Source organism: Coregonus clupeaformis, chromosome 18 (genome assembly GCF_020615455.1).
Source record: "Coregonus clupeaformis isolate EN_2021a chromosome 18, ASM2061545v1, whole genome shotgun sequence".
In the NCBI taxonomy this organism is placed as follows: Eukaryota; Metazoa; Chordata; class Actinopteri; order Salmoniformes; family Salmonidae; genus Coregonus; species Coregonus clupeaformis.
This window is the reverse complement of record NC_059209.1, coordinates 11,982,239-11,997,417: the sequence shown is the minus strand read 5'-3', so window position 1 is coordinate 11,997,417 and position 15,179 is coordinate 11,982,239. Positions and strand designations below refer to the sequence as shown.

Below are 15,179 nucleotides of genomic sequence, written 5' to 3'. Positions count from 1 at the left end.
CTGCATCGCAGTGCTAGCTGTGCCACTAGAGATCCTGGTTTGTATCCAGGCTCTGTCGTAGCCGGCCGCGACCGGGAGACCCATGGGGCGGCGCACAATTGGCCCAGCGTTGTCCAGGGTAGGGGAGGGAATGGCCGGCAGGGATGTAGCTCAGTTGGTAGAGCATGGCGTTTGCAATGCCAGGGTTGTGGGTTCGATTCCCACGGGGGGCCAGTATAATAAATAAATATGTATGCACTCACTAACTGTAAGTCGCTCTGGATAAGAGCGTCAGCTAAATGACTAAAATGTAAATGTAAATTTTATTTTTCAAGCAAAATATAAGGGAGTTGTACTCCAGTCTAGTAGGTGGCGGTAATACAACAAATTGGACGCCAACCGCCGTTAAACCTCATCGAAGAAGAATAATTCCGTGACCCGGACGTACCTTTGTAGTGTTGCTGAACTGGAGCCATTGTACCTAGCCAGCTGACAAGTTTTGAAAGTGAAAACTGTATCTACTGTCTTTGAAACCACCTAAATAGATGTGCAACTGAAGCAGGTATTGTAAATGCACAGCTTGCTACAGGGCATTTCTTGTTAATTTCATATTTTCAGCTAGCTAACGTAGCTATGCTTCATAGTACAGCTAAGCTGGCTAGAATAACGCTGATTCCTATCTGTCTAACGTTAGCTATCTAGAGAAACTAAATTAGCATGTCAGCTGTACCGTTAATTAGACAAGCACATATGTAGCTAGTCACATTTGCTGTTACTAATTGTGAATAGTTAGCTACATCGTAAAGGTTAGTAGCTATATATCTAACGTTAGCTAGCAATATGTTCGGCCATCAACAACAGCAGCAACGTATTTGGCAGCTTCAACAACATCTCCAACAACGTCAGCAGCTGCAAACAACCCAATTCATGCCATCCCAACTTCCACACCAGTACCAAATGAACCGGTAAGACATTTCTGCATGGGTGCTCTCTATCAAATCCCACTGAACCTAGCTAGGCTGGACACATGACATTTTTAACGCTTTTTTTCTGATAAAAATTAGTTCATTACATCCTCCATGGATCCCAGTTTCATGATATCACTGTATGTCCCAGCTGCTTGCCGCAATTTTGAAGTAATCTCGATAAAACATACCTTTATTTCAGGGCATTTTTCACACTGCCAGCTCCTATTAGTTCTATTGAGCGCCAACTAGCCTTCCGAACGTTCTGTTCACAGCCCGTTGTTCTGCGACACAATGTCAGCTTCGCTGTTAGCAATGCAATATACCCGCTTAAACCTTGAAGGCTTACCTCAGGTAACTTAATATTAACCCTTTGGACCCCAATAGAAATCTAGAATGTTGTTGTAGATTACTGATAATTTTCAAGATAAAGCAAATTTTCTTACACATTTCAATCAGACGTACACTACATGAACAAAAGTATGTGGACACCTGCTCGTCAACATCTCATACCCCCCCAGGTTGTAAAAGTAGGTCAGACCTATTTAGAATAATTAACGTGTTAATGTTTAACAATCAATAAAGTTATTGTAAAACATTTATTTAAATGCATTTTTAGTGGCTTGTGAAAGTATTCACCCCCCTTGGCATTTTTCCTATTTTGTTGCCTTACACCCTGGAATTAAAATTGATTTTTTTTAGGGGGTTTGTATCATTTGATTTACACAACATGCCTACCACTTTGAAGATATTTTTTTATTGTTAAACAAACAAGAAATAAGACACAAAAAACAACTTGAGCGTGCATAACTATTCACTATGAAACAGGTTTCCCTCAATAATTTCCCTTTATTTAGCACCATCCATCATTCCTTCAATTCTGACCAGTTTCCCAGTCCCTGCCGATGGAAAAACATCCCCACAGCATGATGCTGCCACCACCATGCTTCACTGTGTTCTCGGGGTGATGGGTTTGTGCCAGACATAGCGTTTTCCTTGATGGGCAAAAAGCTCAATTTTAGTCTCATCTGACCAGAGTACCTTCTTCCATATGTTTGGGGAATCTCCCACATGCCTTTTGGTGAACACCAAACGTGTTTGCAAATTTTCTTTAAGCAATGGCTTTTTTTTGGGCCACTCTTCCGTAAAGCCCAGCTCTGTGGAGTGTACGGCTTAAAGTGGTCCTATGGACAGATACTCCAATCTCCGCTGTGGAGCTTTGCAGCTCCTTCAGGGTTATCTTTGGTCTCTTTGTTGCCTCTCTGATGAATACCCTCCTTGCCTGGTCTGTGTGTTTTGGTGGGCAGCCCTCTCTTGGCAGGTTTGTTGTGGTGCCATATTCTTTCTATTTTTAATAATGGATTTAATGGTGCTCCGTGGGATGTTCAAAGTTTCTGATATTGTTTTATAACCCAAACCTGATCTGTCCCTGACCTGTTTGGAGAGCTCCTTGGTCTTCATGGTGCCGCTTGCTTGATGGTGCCCCTTGCTTAGTGGTGTTGCAGACTCTGGGGCCTTTCAGAACAGGTGTATATATACTGAGATCATGTGACACTTAGATTGCACACAGGTTGACTTTATTTAACTAATTATATGACTTCTGAAGGTAATTGGTTGCACCAGATCTTATTTAGGGGCTTCATAGCAAAGGGGGTGAATACATATGCACGCACCACTTTTCCGTTATTTATTTTTTAAACAAGTAATTTTTTTCATTCCACCTCACCAATTTCGACTATTTCGTGTATGTCCATTTAATCCAAATAAAAATCCATTTAAATTACATGTTGAAATGCAACAAAATAGGATAAACGCGAAGGGGGATGAATACTTTTGCAAGGCACTGTAATTGTTTTGATTATTTCTAGCAAATCAACACTATCTGTCCGGTGCCTAACAATTTGCTCGTGAAAGATCCTTCATGGTTAATCAGAGAGGAGTGGAAATGGTTGTCAACCTTTAAATAGGCTAACGGCGAATGTCTGATATAAAACCTACTTTACCTCGGTGTGTTGCCTTAATAGCTGTGACGCTTGCGGTTTTGGAAGCGAAAGGACCTTATCTTTCATATCAGCGAGAAATACGGTTAAACGTTTTTTAACGGTTAAATTGATACACACCTTTTTATAGGGTTAGAGTACCCACACAGCCATATTTCCATGTTACAGCGCTTGTTTACGGAAGACAGTGTGGACTACCTGTGCTAATTAGCTATAGCGTCTCCGAACACCTGTGTGTAAACGGAAGACGGACGCCACAAACATGTTGTCACTGAAAAATACTGTCGGCTGCAACTGTGTTAAAACGGTGTACAGTAAGTGTGTATTTTGCGTTTGTGAAATTATTTTGATGTGATTTGAAAGTAGAGGGATTTATGCTTCTAGAACTTTACCGCAATTGACAATCACGTTTAGATGGAGTATATGGCTGTTTTGGCTTCCAGAGCCAATTCGCCCTTTAAACAGGACATGTAAGGTCCTTGGACTAAGGAGTAACATTAGGCCCCTTTAGTCCAATATTGGGCTATGGCTGATGGTGACTCACTGTTGTTACTAGCAAATCGTGTGACCAGTTATCAATACTCAACTCTGCCTCAGTATAAGAAAATGGCGTTGAGCATTCCTCAGCTACACTAAACCTAGTAAGTAATAAAGTCAGAAGCACCTTATCCACATTTTTCTTTTTCTTTTCTCATTTTGATGTATATCAGACCACCTTCTCCTAGCATGATCAACCTCTGTCCAGTTCCCCGGGCCCCACTCCTTGCCACCAACCCCATGCTGCAAGGGGCACTGCTCATGCAACAACCGATGCGAGGTAAGTCTCGGTCTTCTCTTCTCTCACAGGAAGGTGGTTGATGTATTAGTAGCATATAGAAGCATCATAATGCTGTGGAGATGTTATAGGGATATGAAATTATCCTCCAAGTACATACAATGTCTTCCTCCTCTATCTGTAGGTAACATGCGAGGCTTGGCCATGGGTAGTGGCCTACCCTTTACTTCATTTTTGGCTGAGGGGGCAAGGCAATCTCTCCTTGGACCAGCTCCTATCCCCCAAGTGGGATTGTCCTCATCAGGACCCTATCATTCCCATGCACACATTTTAAACAAGGTTAATCTCTTCTTCTACCATTCTGACTCTGAGACCCTTTCTGGGCAGGACTGCTACAGTATAGGGTACATCTACAGTACCATTCTCTTCTTTACTTAAATGAACATGGAGCAACTGCACATCCTAAAATGAATTGTCAGTGTGAACTATTGAATAATGATTTAATGATGTGTGTTGTGTTTGTGTCCAAACAGGACATTTGTGTTAGGAAGAGGGAAAATGAACGGACTGGAAGTGCTGGTGGCCAGCTGAGCTCCAGCAGTGCAGAGGGGCCCGGGGAGAGGGGTGATAGGACTACCAATACAGGTGAGTCCCATGGTCTTATCTCACCTATACACCTGACTCTGGTGTGGGTTTCCAGAAATCCTCTTAGCTAACCTGGCACCTTATTTCTGTTGACACCCCAGCCACACAGCCACGAGAAAGTAACAATAAAAATCCATGTTTGACGGTCTATCTTCTGTGTGTGAACAAAGAAAATGCTGGTCTGGGTCGTCAAAATAAATAAAGTACCGCATTAGCTACTGTTATCTTCACAACTAAATTGAATACAGAAGTACTTGTGTCATGAAGAAAGATAGCACTTGATTTAAAGTGTCTTGAAATGCCCGTTTCAATTTGTGCTGATCTGGGTATGTGTTATCCTTGTTTTACAGAGATGGAGGATACGGAATCAGATGGACAATTATTTGCAAAGCAACAGGAGGAGCCTGAGATGAAGAAGCCGAAGATGAATGGGTAAGTATCTAACTGGAGTTGTTCAGTAGGGCTTACCGCAGAACAATGTTTTGCAATGGAAAACAAAAGTCTGTATTATTGGACATGTTCAAGTTCAGACCTCCATGTTTTCACTCTGTTGTCTACCTACTAAACACAACCCAGTTATTCTGCCCACCACCACAGCTATGTTGAATTTAAATCTGTTTTTGTTATTTATTTTATTTATTATTAATATTTTTATTTTCTGGACCGGTCTTATTCACAGGTCAGAAGAGCCTGTGAATATAACAATTGGACAAGAGCCAGTCCCGAAGTCTGATAATAGAATGCCAACAGATGTATCGAAGCCTGTAGGTCTGTGTTTTGAGGATTTCGTGGCACTCTTGATTCTGCCACATTGCTGTTGTAATGAAATAGGAATCAAATCAATGGTATAGATATTTGCAGCTGACATACCAGGAGACATGAAATAGGTCACCAGGGGTGTATTCATTAGTGCACACTGTAGCCAAACTCTTTGCAACGGAAAACATTTCGCAATGAAAACGAGCGTTTGTCATTGGACAAGTTCAGCATAGTCCCTTTGCATTTCGGCTGTTTGCTTCCGTTTGATTTCTAGTGAATACAGCGCTGCTTACAGCTAAGCCATTGCCCTTATACATTTTTTATTTTATTTTATCTATCCCGCAGGTCCAGCTTTTGTTTTAATTCATCCATTGTGGTTTTAGCGCAGAATATATTTTGCTTTTCGATAGATATCTCTGCTGTCGAGTACAGAGGAGGAAGCACTTCCATTCAAGTGGCGGAGGAATGTTGCGAAGAAAGTATAACAGCAGAAGTACGTGGGCACTAAAGGAATTTAAGGATTTAATTGAATTTCCTAATCCTGATGTTGTTAATTTAAAAAAAATTCCATCTGCGAGTGTTGTCTGTGCTGACTAGATGCTGGCCTGTGTGTTGGGCTGCAGCATGTTCTGGGGGTAGGCACGTCCCTGAAAGTCACCATCCAGCAGAGCAGCGAGAGCCGGGCGTTCAGCACAGGCCTAGAGGAGTTGGCTGCAGCCACGGGGACCCCCTGTGGTGTAGGGGGACAGGGTGAGGACAGTGACAGGGGAGCTGCGTCTGACAGCCACTACTGCTACATCTGCAGCCTCCCCTACCACAACCAGCAGGTGAGGACAAAGCCACACGCTTCAAGCTAGCACAAGTACTATAAAACCGTACAGCTGCTTGGGGAATGGACTGTCAATATCATGCTTGTTGGTTCCTTTGAACCTAGGCAAGCAGAATGTTAGGCTATTTCTCACTTTGAGAAGTGATGCACCTGTGTACATCCAACTATAGAATTGAAATAATACTAGTTTTTTGCAGCGTCACACAATATAATATTGTATATATATACACACACACTACCAGTCAAAAGTTTGGACACACCTACTCATTCCAGGGTTTTTCTTTATTTTTACTATTTTCTACATTTGTAGAATAATAGTGAAGACATTAAAACTATGAAATAACACACATGGAATCATGTAGTAACCAAAAAGTGTTAAATAAATCAAAATATATTTTATATTTGAGATTCTTCAAATAGCCACACTTTGTCTTGATGAAAGCTTTGCACACTCTTGGCATTCTCTCAACCAGCTTCATGATGTAGTCACCTGGAATGCATTTCAATTAACAGGTGTGCCTTCTTAAAAGTTAATTTGTGGAATTTCTTTAATGTGTTTGAGCCAATCAGTTGTGTTTTGACAAGGTAGAGGGGGTAAACAGAAGATAGCCTTCTTTGGTAAATAAGCAAAGAACAGCTCAAATAAGCAAAGAGAAGCGACAGTCCATCATTACTTTAAGACATGAAGGTCAGTCAATATGGAACGTTTTCAAGAACTTTGAAAGTTTCTTCAAGTGCAGTTGCAAATACCATCAAGCGCTATGATGAAACTGGCTCTCATGAGGACCACCACAGGAATGGAAGACCCAGAGTTACCTCTGCTGCAGAGGATAAGTTCATTGGTGTTACCAGCCTCAGAAATTGCAGCCCAAATAAATGCTTCACAGAGTTCAAGTCACAGACACATCTCAATATACACTGTTCAGAGGGGACTGTGTGAATCAGGCCTTTATGGTCGAATTGCTGCAAAGAAAACACCAATAAAGGACACCGATAAGAAGAAGAGACCTGCTTGGGCCAAGAAACACGAGCAATGGACATTAGACCGGTGGAAATGTGTCCTTTGGTCTGGAGTCCAAATTGGAGATTTTTGGTTCCAACCGCTGTGTCTTTGTGAGACGCGGTGTGGGTGAATGGATGATCTCCGCAAGTGTATTTCCCACTAAAGCATGGAGGAGGTGTTATGGTGTGGGGGTGCTTTGCTGGTGGCACTGTCTGTAATATATTTAGAATTCAAGGCACACTTAACCAGCAAGGCTACCATAGCATTCTACAGCGATATGCCTTCCCATCTGGTTTGGGCTTAGTGGGACTATCATTTGTTTTTCAACAGGACAATGACCCAAAACACACCTCCAGGCTGTGTAAGGGCTATTTTACCAAGAAGGAGAGTGATGGAGTGCTGCATCAGATGACCTGGCCTCCACAATCCCAAGACCTCAACCCAATTTGAGATGGTTTGGGATGAGTCAGACCACAGAGTGAAGGAAAAGCAGCCAACAAGTGCTCAGCATATGTGGGAACTCCTTCAAGACTGTTGAAAAAGCATTCCAGGTGAAGCTGGTTGAGAGAATGCCAAGAGTGTGCAAAGCTGTCATCAAGGGAAAGTGTGGCTATTTGAAGAATCTCAAATATAACATATATTTTGATTTGTTTAACACTTTCTTGGTTACTACATGATTCCATGTGTTATTTCATAGTTTTGATGTCTTTACTATTATTCTACAATGTAAAAAATATAGAAAAACCCTTGAATGAGTAGGTTTGTCTTAACTTTTGACTGGTAGTGTGCATTCGGAAAGTATTCAGACCCCTTCCCTTTTTCCACATTTTGTTATGTTACAGCCTTATTCTAAAATGGATTAAATAAAAACATTTCCTCATCAATCTACACACAATACCCCATAAAGCGAAAACAGGTTTTTAGAAATGTTTGCAAATTCATTTTTGATTTAGTTTTAGTCTTAATACCTTTTAGTCTTAGTCACATTTTAGTAATTTCATCCTTCGTTAGTTTTAGTTATCATTCGACTAAAACTCCGGACAATTATAGCCAAGTTTTAGTCACAGCCATTTTAGTCACATAAGTCAGTGCATTTTTTAAATTTTAAATACTGAATATTCAGGCTACCTCTAACTTCCATCATGTGCACATTCAGATAACCTTGTCCAACTAGGTCTACTATCCCCTCTTAAACCTTAGCTGGCAACATTGATATTGTAACAGATTGTAACCAAAGCCAGCCATAATTAACCCTATAGGCTATAAAGCATTGGCTACAGTTTAAACAATTTACAGCTCAGATTTTTCTCCCCATCATGACCATCAAGGGGGTGCATAAGTGGTTTCCTCGAAAACGGGAGAATTTGAGCTTTACAAAAATGCTAGAAGTATTACTATACTCCTAATATTCAACAAATCCTTATAGGAAAGAAGCGACCGCAACTCGCATTTGCAGACAGCGGCGCAAGAGTGGCAACAGCGATTTAATGAATGAAAATAGAGCTTCAGATGTGATCAAATCAAAAATAGCCTACATGAAAGTGAGAGTAAACATTGTTTCTAGTAAAGGTTAGTTATAAGTCAAGTGTCCAGTCTTTGCGTCAGTTAAAGAAATTGACGAGTGACTGAAGTGACCGCCTGGGAGCTGTGTGGGAGAGCCGGGCATATCAGCTCAATCAGACCGCTCAACTAAAAGATGTCAATTCTGCCAATGAGAGGAGAGCATTTAAATATTCTGCATGCATGCTTAGGATTGGACAAAACAGATGAAAAGGAGCACCATGTCTCACGTGGAATTCTCGTCTCTCACATTTTCGTTGACTAAAATTGACTAGTTTTTTTTTTTCCAGGGTGTCTCGTTATAGTTTTAGTCAGGACAAAGGTCGTTGATTAGTATTTTTCGTCGTAGTTATTGTTGACAAAATGAATACTGTATGTAAGTGTAGATGATGTTAAACATGAATGGTCTTTCCACCCATCAAATTAATTTACTCTGTCTGCCTCTCGCTTGCAGAATTTCCAGAGCCATATGAACGGAGTGGAACATCAACAATGTATGCTGGAGATTCAGCAAGTGAGCAATGCCTGTCTGGTCAATCTATTACCGCTGGTGGGCAACTCCCTACAGGGCACACACAAAGCCGGGTAAGGGGCAACCTCTATTACCATATTACTTACTACGCTTCTCTATCATCACAATACTCTGTCAGTGGTGGTGGGACTGAGACATGGGGGCTGGCAGTAGCCAGGCACCCTGGAAAACGCAACAGGGTGGATTTCAAATTCTGTTTGGCTACATTCCAGGGGCAAAAAAACAGGAGGGGTGCGGCGCTGGTGTGCAACCTGCCAAACACACTTTACCGGCGACCTCATCGAGCACCGGAGGACCAAGGAGCACAAGGTAAAGGTGACATCAGAGAGAAGCGCTAAGGTTGGGGAGAGTAAAAAGGCCAAATGGGCTTTGTGGAGAACGGAAGCGGGTAGAGCCATAACATAAACCTTTTCCTCCCTCTGGTTTCTCAGCTGTCAAAGCAGTCCTCACGTCCCTTCTGCACCGTCTGCAAACGCCACTTCAGGACACCACGGAAGTTTGTGGAGCACATGAAGTCCCAAGAACACAAGCGGCAGGTGGCAGAGGTGTGTGTGTGCATGTGAATGAACAACAGTAGTGCATAATAATGTGTGTTTATGGAATGGCACATATTGTAAAATTTCTAATTTGTCATCCATGGACCTTTTCATTTTTGGTTTGGGGCATTTGTCCTTGTTTATGACTTGACTAGTCTCGCTTGGCTACTTACCACTTCAGGGGCAAATCCTAACTGCCACTTTAGTCAAATTTTCAATGCATTACTAAGTGAAAATTAGACAGAAGGTGGGATTTGCCCCTTAAGTGACAAATGCACCGTTCATGAAGCACAATGTCCAGCAGAGGGCACTGTTTAGCTCAGTGTTGATTCCCCCCATGTCCTCCTTTTGAGCCCAGCTCCGGGAGGAGGGAGAGCCAGAGGTCCTTGAGGAACTCATCACTGTGGATGCAGTGGGATGTTTCGAGGGAGAAGATGACTTTGAGGAGGAGACCCAAGAGGATGAGGATAGCAGGGTATTATTTGACTACATTTCCCAAGCAACATTCCTGCCATGCGTCATGTTTAATTTCTCACTCTGTTTTTGCAGGGAGCGCAGCCTGGTCAAAGAGCGGTCCCGCTAGAGCAAGCGGGGGACTACGAAGCGTTTGATTCCGAAACACAATACGGTGATTATGCTGTTGCTATGATGACGCACCCAGTCACTTAGAAAGGATTGATAAAAACGAAACTGGAGGATAGAAAGTGAGAAGAAGCATGGTTATTTATTTCCCACCGCATTTATATCTCTCCATTTATTTTCTCCAGGCTCAAGCTTTGTTGTACCAGTGGCTGGTTTTCTCTGCAGACTGTGCCATAAGTTCTTCTATTTCGAGTCCACGGCCAGGCACATTCACTGCAAGTCCCTCATGCACTTCCAGAACTTACAGGTATGTGCCATAGACCCAATCGCATTCATACTTCAATCAATCAAATTGTATTTATAAAGCCCTTTTTACATCAGCAGATGTCACAAAGTGCTATACAGAAACCCAGCCTAAAACCCCAAACAGCAAGCAATGCAGATGTAGAAGCACGGTGGCTAGGAAAAACTCCCTAGAAAGGCAGAAACCTAGGAAGAAACCTAGAGAGGGGTGGCCAGTCCCCTTCTGGCTGTGCCGGGTGGCGCAGTGGTCTGAGGCACTGCATTGCAGTGCTAGCTGTGCCACTAGAGATCCTGGTTTGAATCCAGGCTCTGTCGTAGCCGGCCGCGACCGGGAGACCCATGGGGCGGCGCACAATTGGCCCAGCATCGTCCAGGGTAGGGGAGGGAATGGCCGGCAGGGATGTAGCTCAGTTGGTAGAGCATGGCGTTTGCAACGCCAGGGTTGTGGGTTCGTTTCCCACGGGGGCCAGTATGAAAAAATTATGTATGCACTCACTATAACTGTGTCGCTCTGGATAAGAGCGTCTGCTAAAATGACTAAAAATGAGATTATAACAGTACATGGCCATTAAGGCCAGATACTTAGTGTCTTGTTGTCAAACTGCAGCAATTACACATATCTCCTCCACAAAGTGCTTGCTCTCTTTTCATTCCTCACATCTGCCTCTTATGTCTCTGTATTAGAAGTACAAAGCCTTGAAGAATCAAAAGAGCTCCGCTGCGGAGGACACCGCGAAGACAAGGACATGCAGCCGAACAGTGGGGGACTCCCCTGACCTGAGAGACAGTAGAGATAACAAGGAGGTTATCCAAGTGGAAAATGACTGCAACATGGCTAGGGACAACACACATCCCTGTGGTACCTCCTCTACCACGATCGAGATGCATCCTGTTGTCTCTACTCAGGACGAGGCAGAGCAGGACAATATCTCCACTGCCACTCCGCAGGTCTCAGAACAGCTGGACTCAGACTCCGTATTGCCAAATACCGCAGTCGCTGTCTATAGGCCGTGCGGCTGTGCCACCCAGCCTCCTTCTGGCTCAAGCTCTGGATTGGAGAACATGGTGAAGCCGCCTCCATGCCAAAGGTCCCAACCGAGCCTCCAGGAGTATGGGCATGATGTGACTGGAGAAAAAAGCTCCTGCAGAGGTGGATGTGCTCTTGCTTTGCCTGCAGGGCAGCAGAACACAAACATGAGCATGCCTCAAACTGCAAGCGAGCCACCACGAGGCAGCCTCTTGGAAAGAGCGCATCTGCAGCAGGAGAGCGCCACACTGTTGATGCCACATATACTCAAACTGGACGAGGACAGAGAACTAGTCAACAGAGAGGAATTGGAACTAGAGGAGTCAGCTGGGATGGGGCCAGGAAAATCAAGGAGCACGTCGAAAAGAATGGTGTCCAAAACTAAATCTACAAGGACAACTCACACAAAAACCTGAGAGAGGAGGGTCGTGTTCACAACCCAGGAATGTAGCACAAACTAAGCCTCACGAGTCGTTAATGATGATTGATGGGATATCTACACCATGGGTGTGTGAGTGATTGAAAGAGTCACCCAAGATAAGATTTCACAGACATCCTGTTTGGTTACAGTAAAGTAGGCCTAGTTTAGTTTGAATGGAATCACCAGTTTGTGTTAATAAAATAGTACGTGATACCATTCACAGTATTGCAAGGGATCTCCAATCACAGTGAGTGAGGTCATATTATGTTAATGTTGTTTTCTTTAAAGAAAGTGCCTTTGGATCATGAGCTCAATCAAGTCTACCTAATATATTGTAAATTTCCTCCCTTTGAGCTCTGAACTAATCACAGTCACACCATGCAATCCCATTCAGGTCAAAACAATTTGCTTTTGATCATTACATGGTCAATCTGTCTACAATATTTACAGCTGTTCAATGGTTATTTCAATTGATGATTTACACCCATTCATTCTTGAAGAATGTCATTTATAAATGCCTTATGAGCTTAGTACAACTATCTTAACACAAAATATATATGGTGGTTGTTTTACTCCATGGTTTGTACTTTATAAACAATTAGCTTCCAAATAAGTTTAAACTGTAATTTTGATCCAGTCCTTCCTTGCATCCATAGCTCCATCTATGAATTTGAGTGCTTATATTTGGCTGGAAAAGGTATCAAGGATTGTGCCTTGAATGCATTGTTTGTAAAAAAATAAAGGTTAGGTTTCTGAATATCTTTTTCCATATCTTAAAAAAAAAAAGTTATAATCATATACAGTGGCGGCCAAATATATTGAAAAATATACCTTGCACACCTTGCACTTTTCTTAAATAATTCCCTACTTCTAAAATAAGTTGAAATTGAAAAAAATAAATTGGTATCCACATGTTGTTATAGGATTGTTAAACATTGCAGAACCAATTTCTTTGTGAGGAAATCTAAGTTTACAATTTTAATTAAGAAAAAAAAAACATGGCATGGACCGCACAGCATTATCCAATCTCACCCATGTTTGATTGTAGGGAGGTTGTTATTTTCTTGCAATGTTTCAGTTAGTTGTTGGTAAACATAGGAAGACCCAACTGCTGAATGAGCACCATTTGAACCCAACCTAAAAAAGCCTAAATCCTGGGGAAATGTTCTGTGGACAAATTAAACAAAATTACAGCGCTTTGACAATACAGATCAGCACTATGTTTATTGATGACCAAATGAAGCATTCTAATAAAATAACACCCTACAATCAAACATGGGGAGGTTTGATAATGCTGTGCCATTGCTTTGCTGCCTCTGGTACTGGGGGGCTTGAACTTAAGTTTCCCCCCACAAAAATGTGTTCTGTAATGTTGACAATCCGATGACATCGTGTGGAGACCAAACAATTTTTTCAATTTCAACTTATTTTAGAAGAAATAGGGAATTATTTAAGAAAAGTGCAAGGGTGCCAATATATTTGGCCACCACAGTATCATGTCTTTACTTTTTCTGCATTGCCTCTGTTTCAAACTGAAATAGAAGTAATTTATAATGATATTCAAATGCATTGTTTTCTATAGGCCACTGTTTCAGTAATTTGGATTATCTTCTAGATCTTCTGGATTATCTTCTAGTTTCAGGAAACTAGGCATATGTCGTGCATCACTACTTCACACTTAAATGTAAACTTTTATTTTTTATCAAAATGTTATTTTTTTGCAGAAATGCCTTCTGGAACATGTGAACTTTAATGTGCCTTAATATCAAAGAAGTGTAATTAAATTGTTGCCAGCAGCACAGTTGCAGTCACTAACGCTCTGGATAACATAAAAACAGCCTAACCAGCTCTGCATTTATCTGGAAGTAGCTAGCCAACGTTAGCCAGTTACAGTGAGGGGAAAAAAGTATTTGATCCCCTGCTGATTTTGTACGTTTGCCCACTGACAAAGAAATGATCAGTCTATAATTTTAATGGTAGGTTTATTTGAACAGTGAGAGAGAATAACAACAACAAAATCCAGAAAAACGCATGTCAAAAATGTTATAAATTGATTTGCATTTTAATGAGGGAAATAAGTATTTGACCCCCTCTCAATCAGAAAGATTTCTGACTCCCAGGTGTCTTTTATACAGGTAACAAGCTGAGATTAGGAGCACACTCTTGAAGGGAGTGCTCTAATCTCAGTTTGTTAACTGTATAAAAGACACCTGTCCACAGAAGCAATCAATCAATCAGATTCCAAACTCTCCACCATGGCCAAGACCAAAGAGCTCTCAAAGGATGTCAGGGACAAAATTGTAGACCTACACAAGGCTGGAATGGGCTACAAGACCATCGCCAAGCAGCTAGGTGAGAAGGTGACAACAGTTGGTGCGATTATTCGCAAATGGAAGAAACACAAAATAACTGTCAATCTCCCTCGGCCTGGGGCTCCATGCAAGATCTCACCTCGTGGAATTGCAATTATCATGAGAATGGTGAGGAATCAGCCCAGAACTACACGGGAGGATCTTGTCAATGATCTCAAGGCAGCTGGGACCATAGTCACCAAGAAAACAATTGGTAACACACTACGCCGTGAAGGACTGAAATCCTACAGCACCCGCAAGGTCCCCCTGCTCAAGAAAGGACATATACAGGGCCGTCTGAAGTTTGCCAATGAACATCTGAATGATTCAGAGGAGAACTGGGTGAAAGTGTTGTGGTCAGATGAGACCAAAATCGAGCTCTTTGGCATCAACTCAACTCGCCGTGTTTGGAGGAGGAGGAATGCTGCCTATGACCCCGAGAACACCATCCCCACCGTCAAACATGGAGATGGAAACATTATGCTTTGGGGGTGTTTTTCTGCTAAGGGGACAGGACAACTTCTCCGCATCAAAGGGACGATGGACGGGGCCATGTACCATCAAATCTTGGGTGAGAACCTCCTTCCCTCAGCCAGGGCATTGAAGATGGGTATTCCAGCATGACAATGACCCAAAACACACGGCCAAGGCAACAAAGGAGTGGCTCAAGAAGAAGCACATTAAGGTCCTGGAGTGGCCTAGCCAGTCTCCAGACCTTAATCCCATAGAAAATCTGTGGAGGGAGCTGCAGGTTCGAGTTGCCAAACGTCAGCCTCAAAACCTTAATGACTTGGAGAAGATCTGCAAAGACAAGTGGGACAAAATCCCTCCTGAGATGTGTGCAAACCTGGTGGCCAACTACAAGAAACGTCTGACCTCTGTGATTGCCAACAAAGGTTTTGCCACCAAGTA

At 42.4% G+C, this 15,179-nt stretch overlaps 1 protein-coding gene across 5 annotated transcripts; it reads left to right on the top strand.

Annotated features, from left to right (window-relative positions):
- The first annotated feature begins 426 nt into the window (after positions 1-426).
- Positions 427-13,712, top strand: ciz1b (cdkn1a interacting zinc finger protein 1b). Of its 5 annotated transcripts, none has more exons than XM_041904456.2 (16): positions 427-541; positions 859-944; positions 3,655-3,761; positions 3,904-4,058; positions 4,253-4,364; positions 4,715-4,796; positions 5,044-5,132; positions 5,534-5,616; positions 5,747-5,950; positions 8,970-9,100; positions 9,260-9,356; positions 9,479-9,592; positions 9,942-10,058; positions 10,133-10,211; positions 10,351-10,472; positions 11,153-13,712. In XM_041904456.2, the coding sequence occupies exons 2-16, from the start codon at positions 907-909 to the stop codon at positions 11,909-11,911; spliced, it is 2,289 nt and encodes a 762-aa protein (XP_041760390.1). In that variant the 5' UTR covers positions 427-541; positions 859-906; the 3' UTR covers positions 11,912-13,712. The 5 variants fall into 5 exon arrangements, with proteins under 5 accessions (XP_041760390.1, XP_041760388.1, XP_041760387.1 ...); XM_041904454.2 differs by having other exon boundaries at positions 844-944; XM_041904453.2 differs by having other exon boundaries at positions 841-944.
- Positions 13,713-15,179: the final 1,467 nt, after the last annotated feature.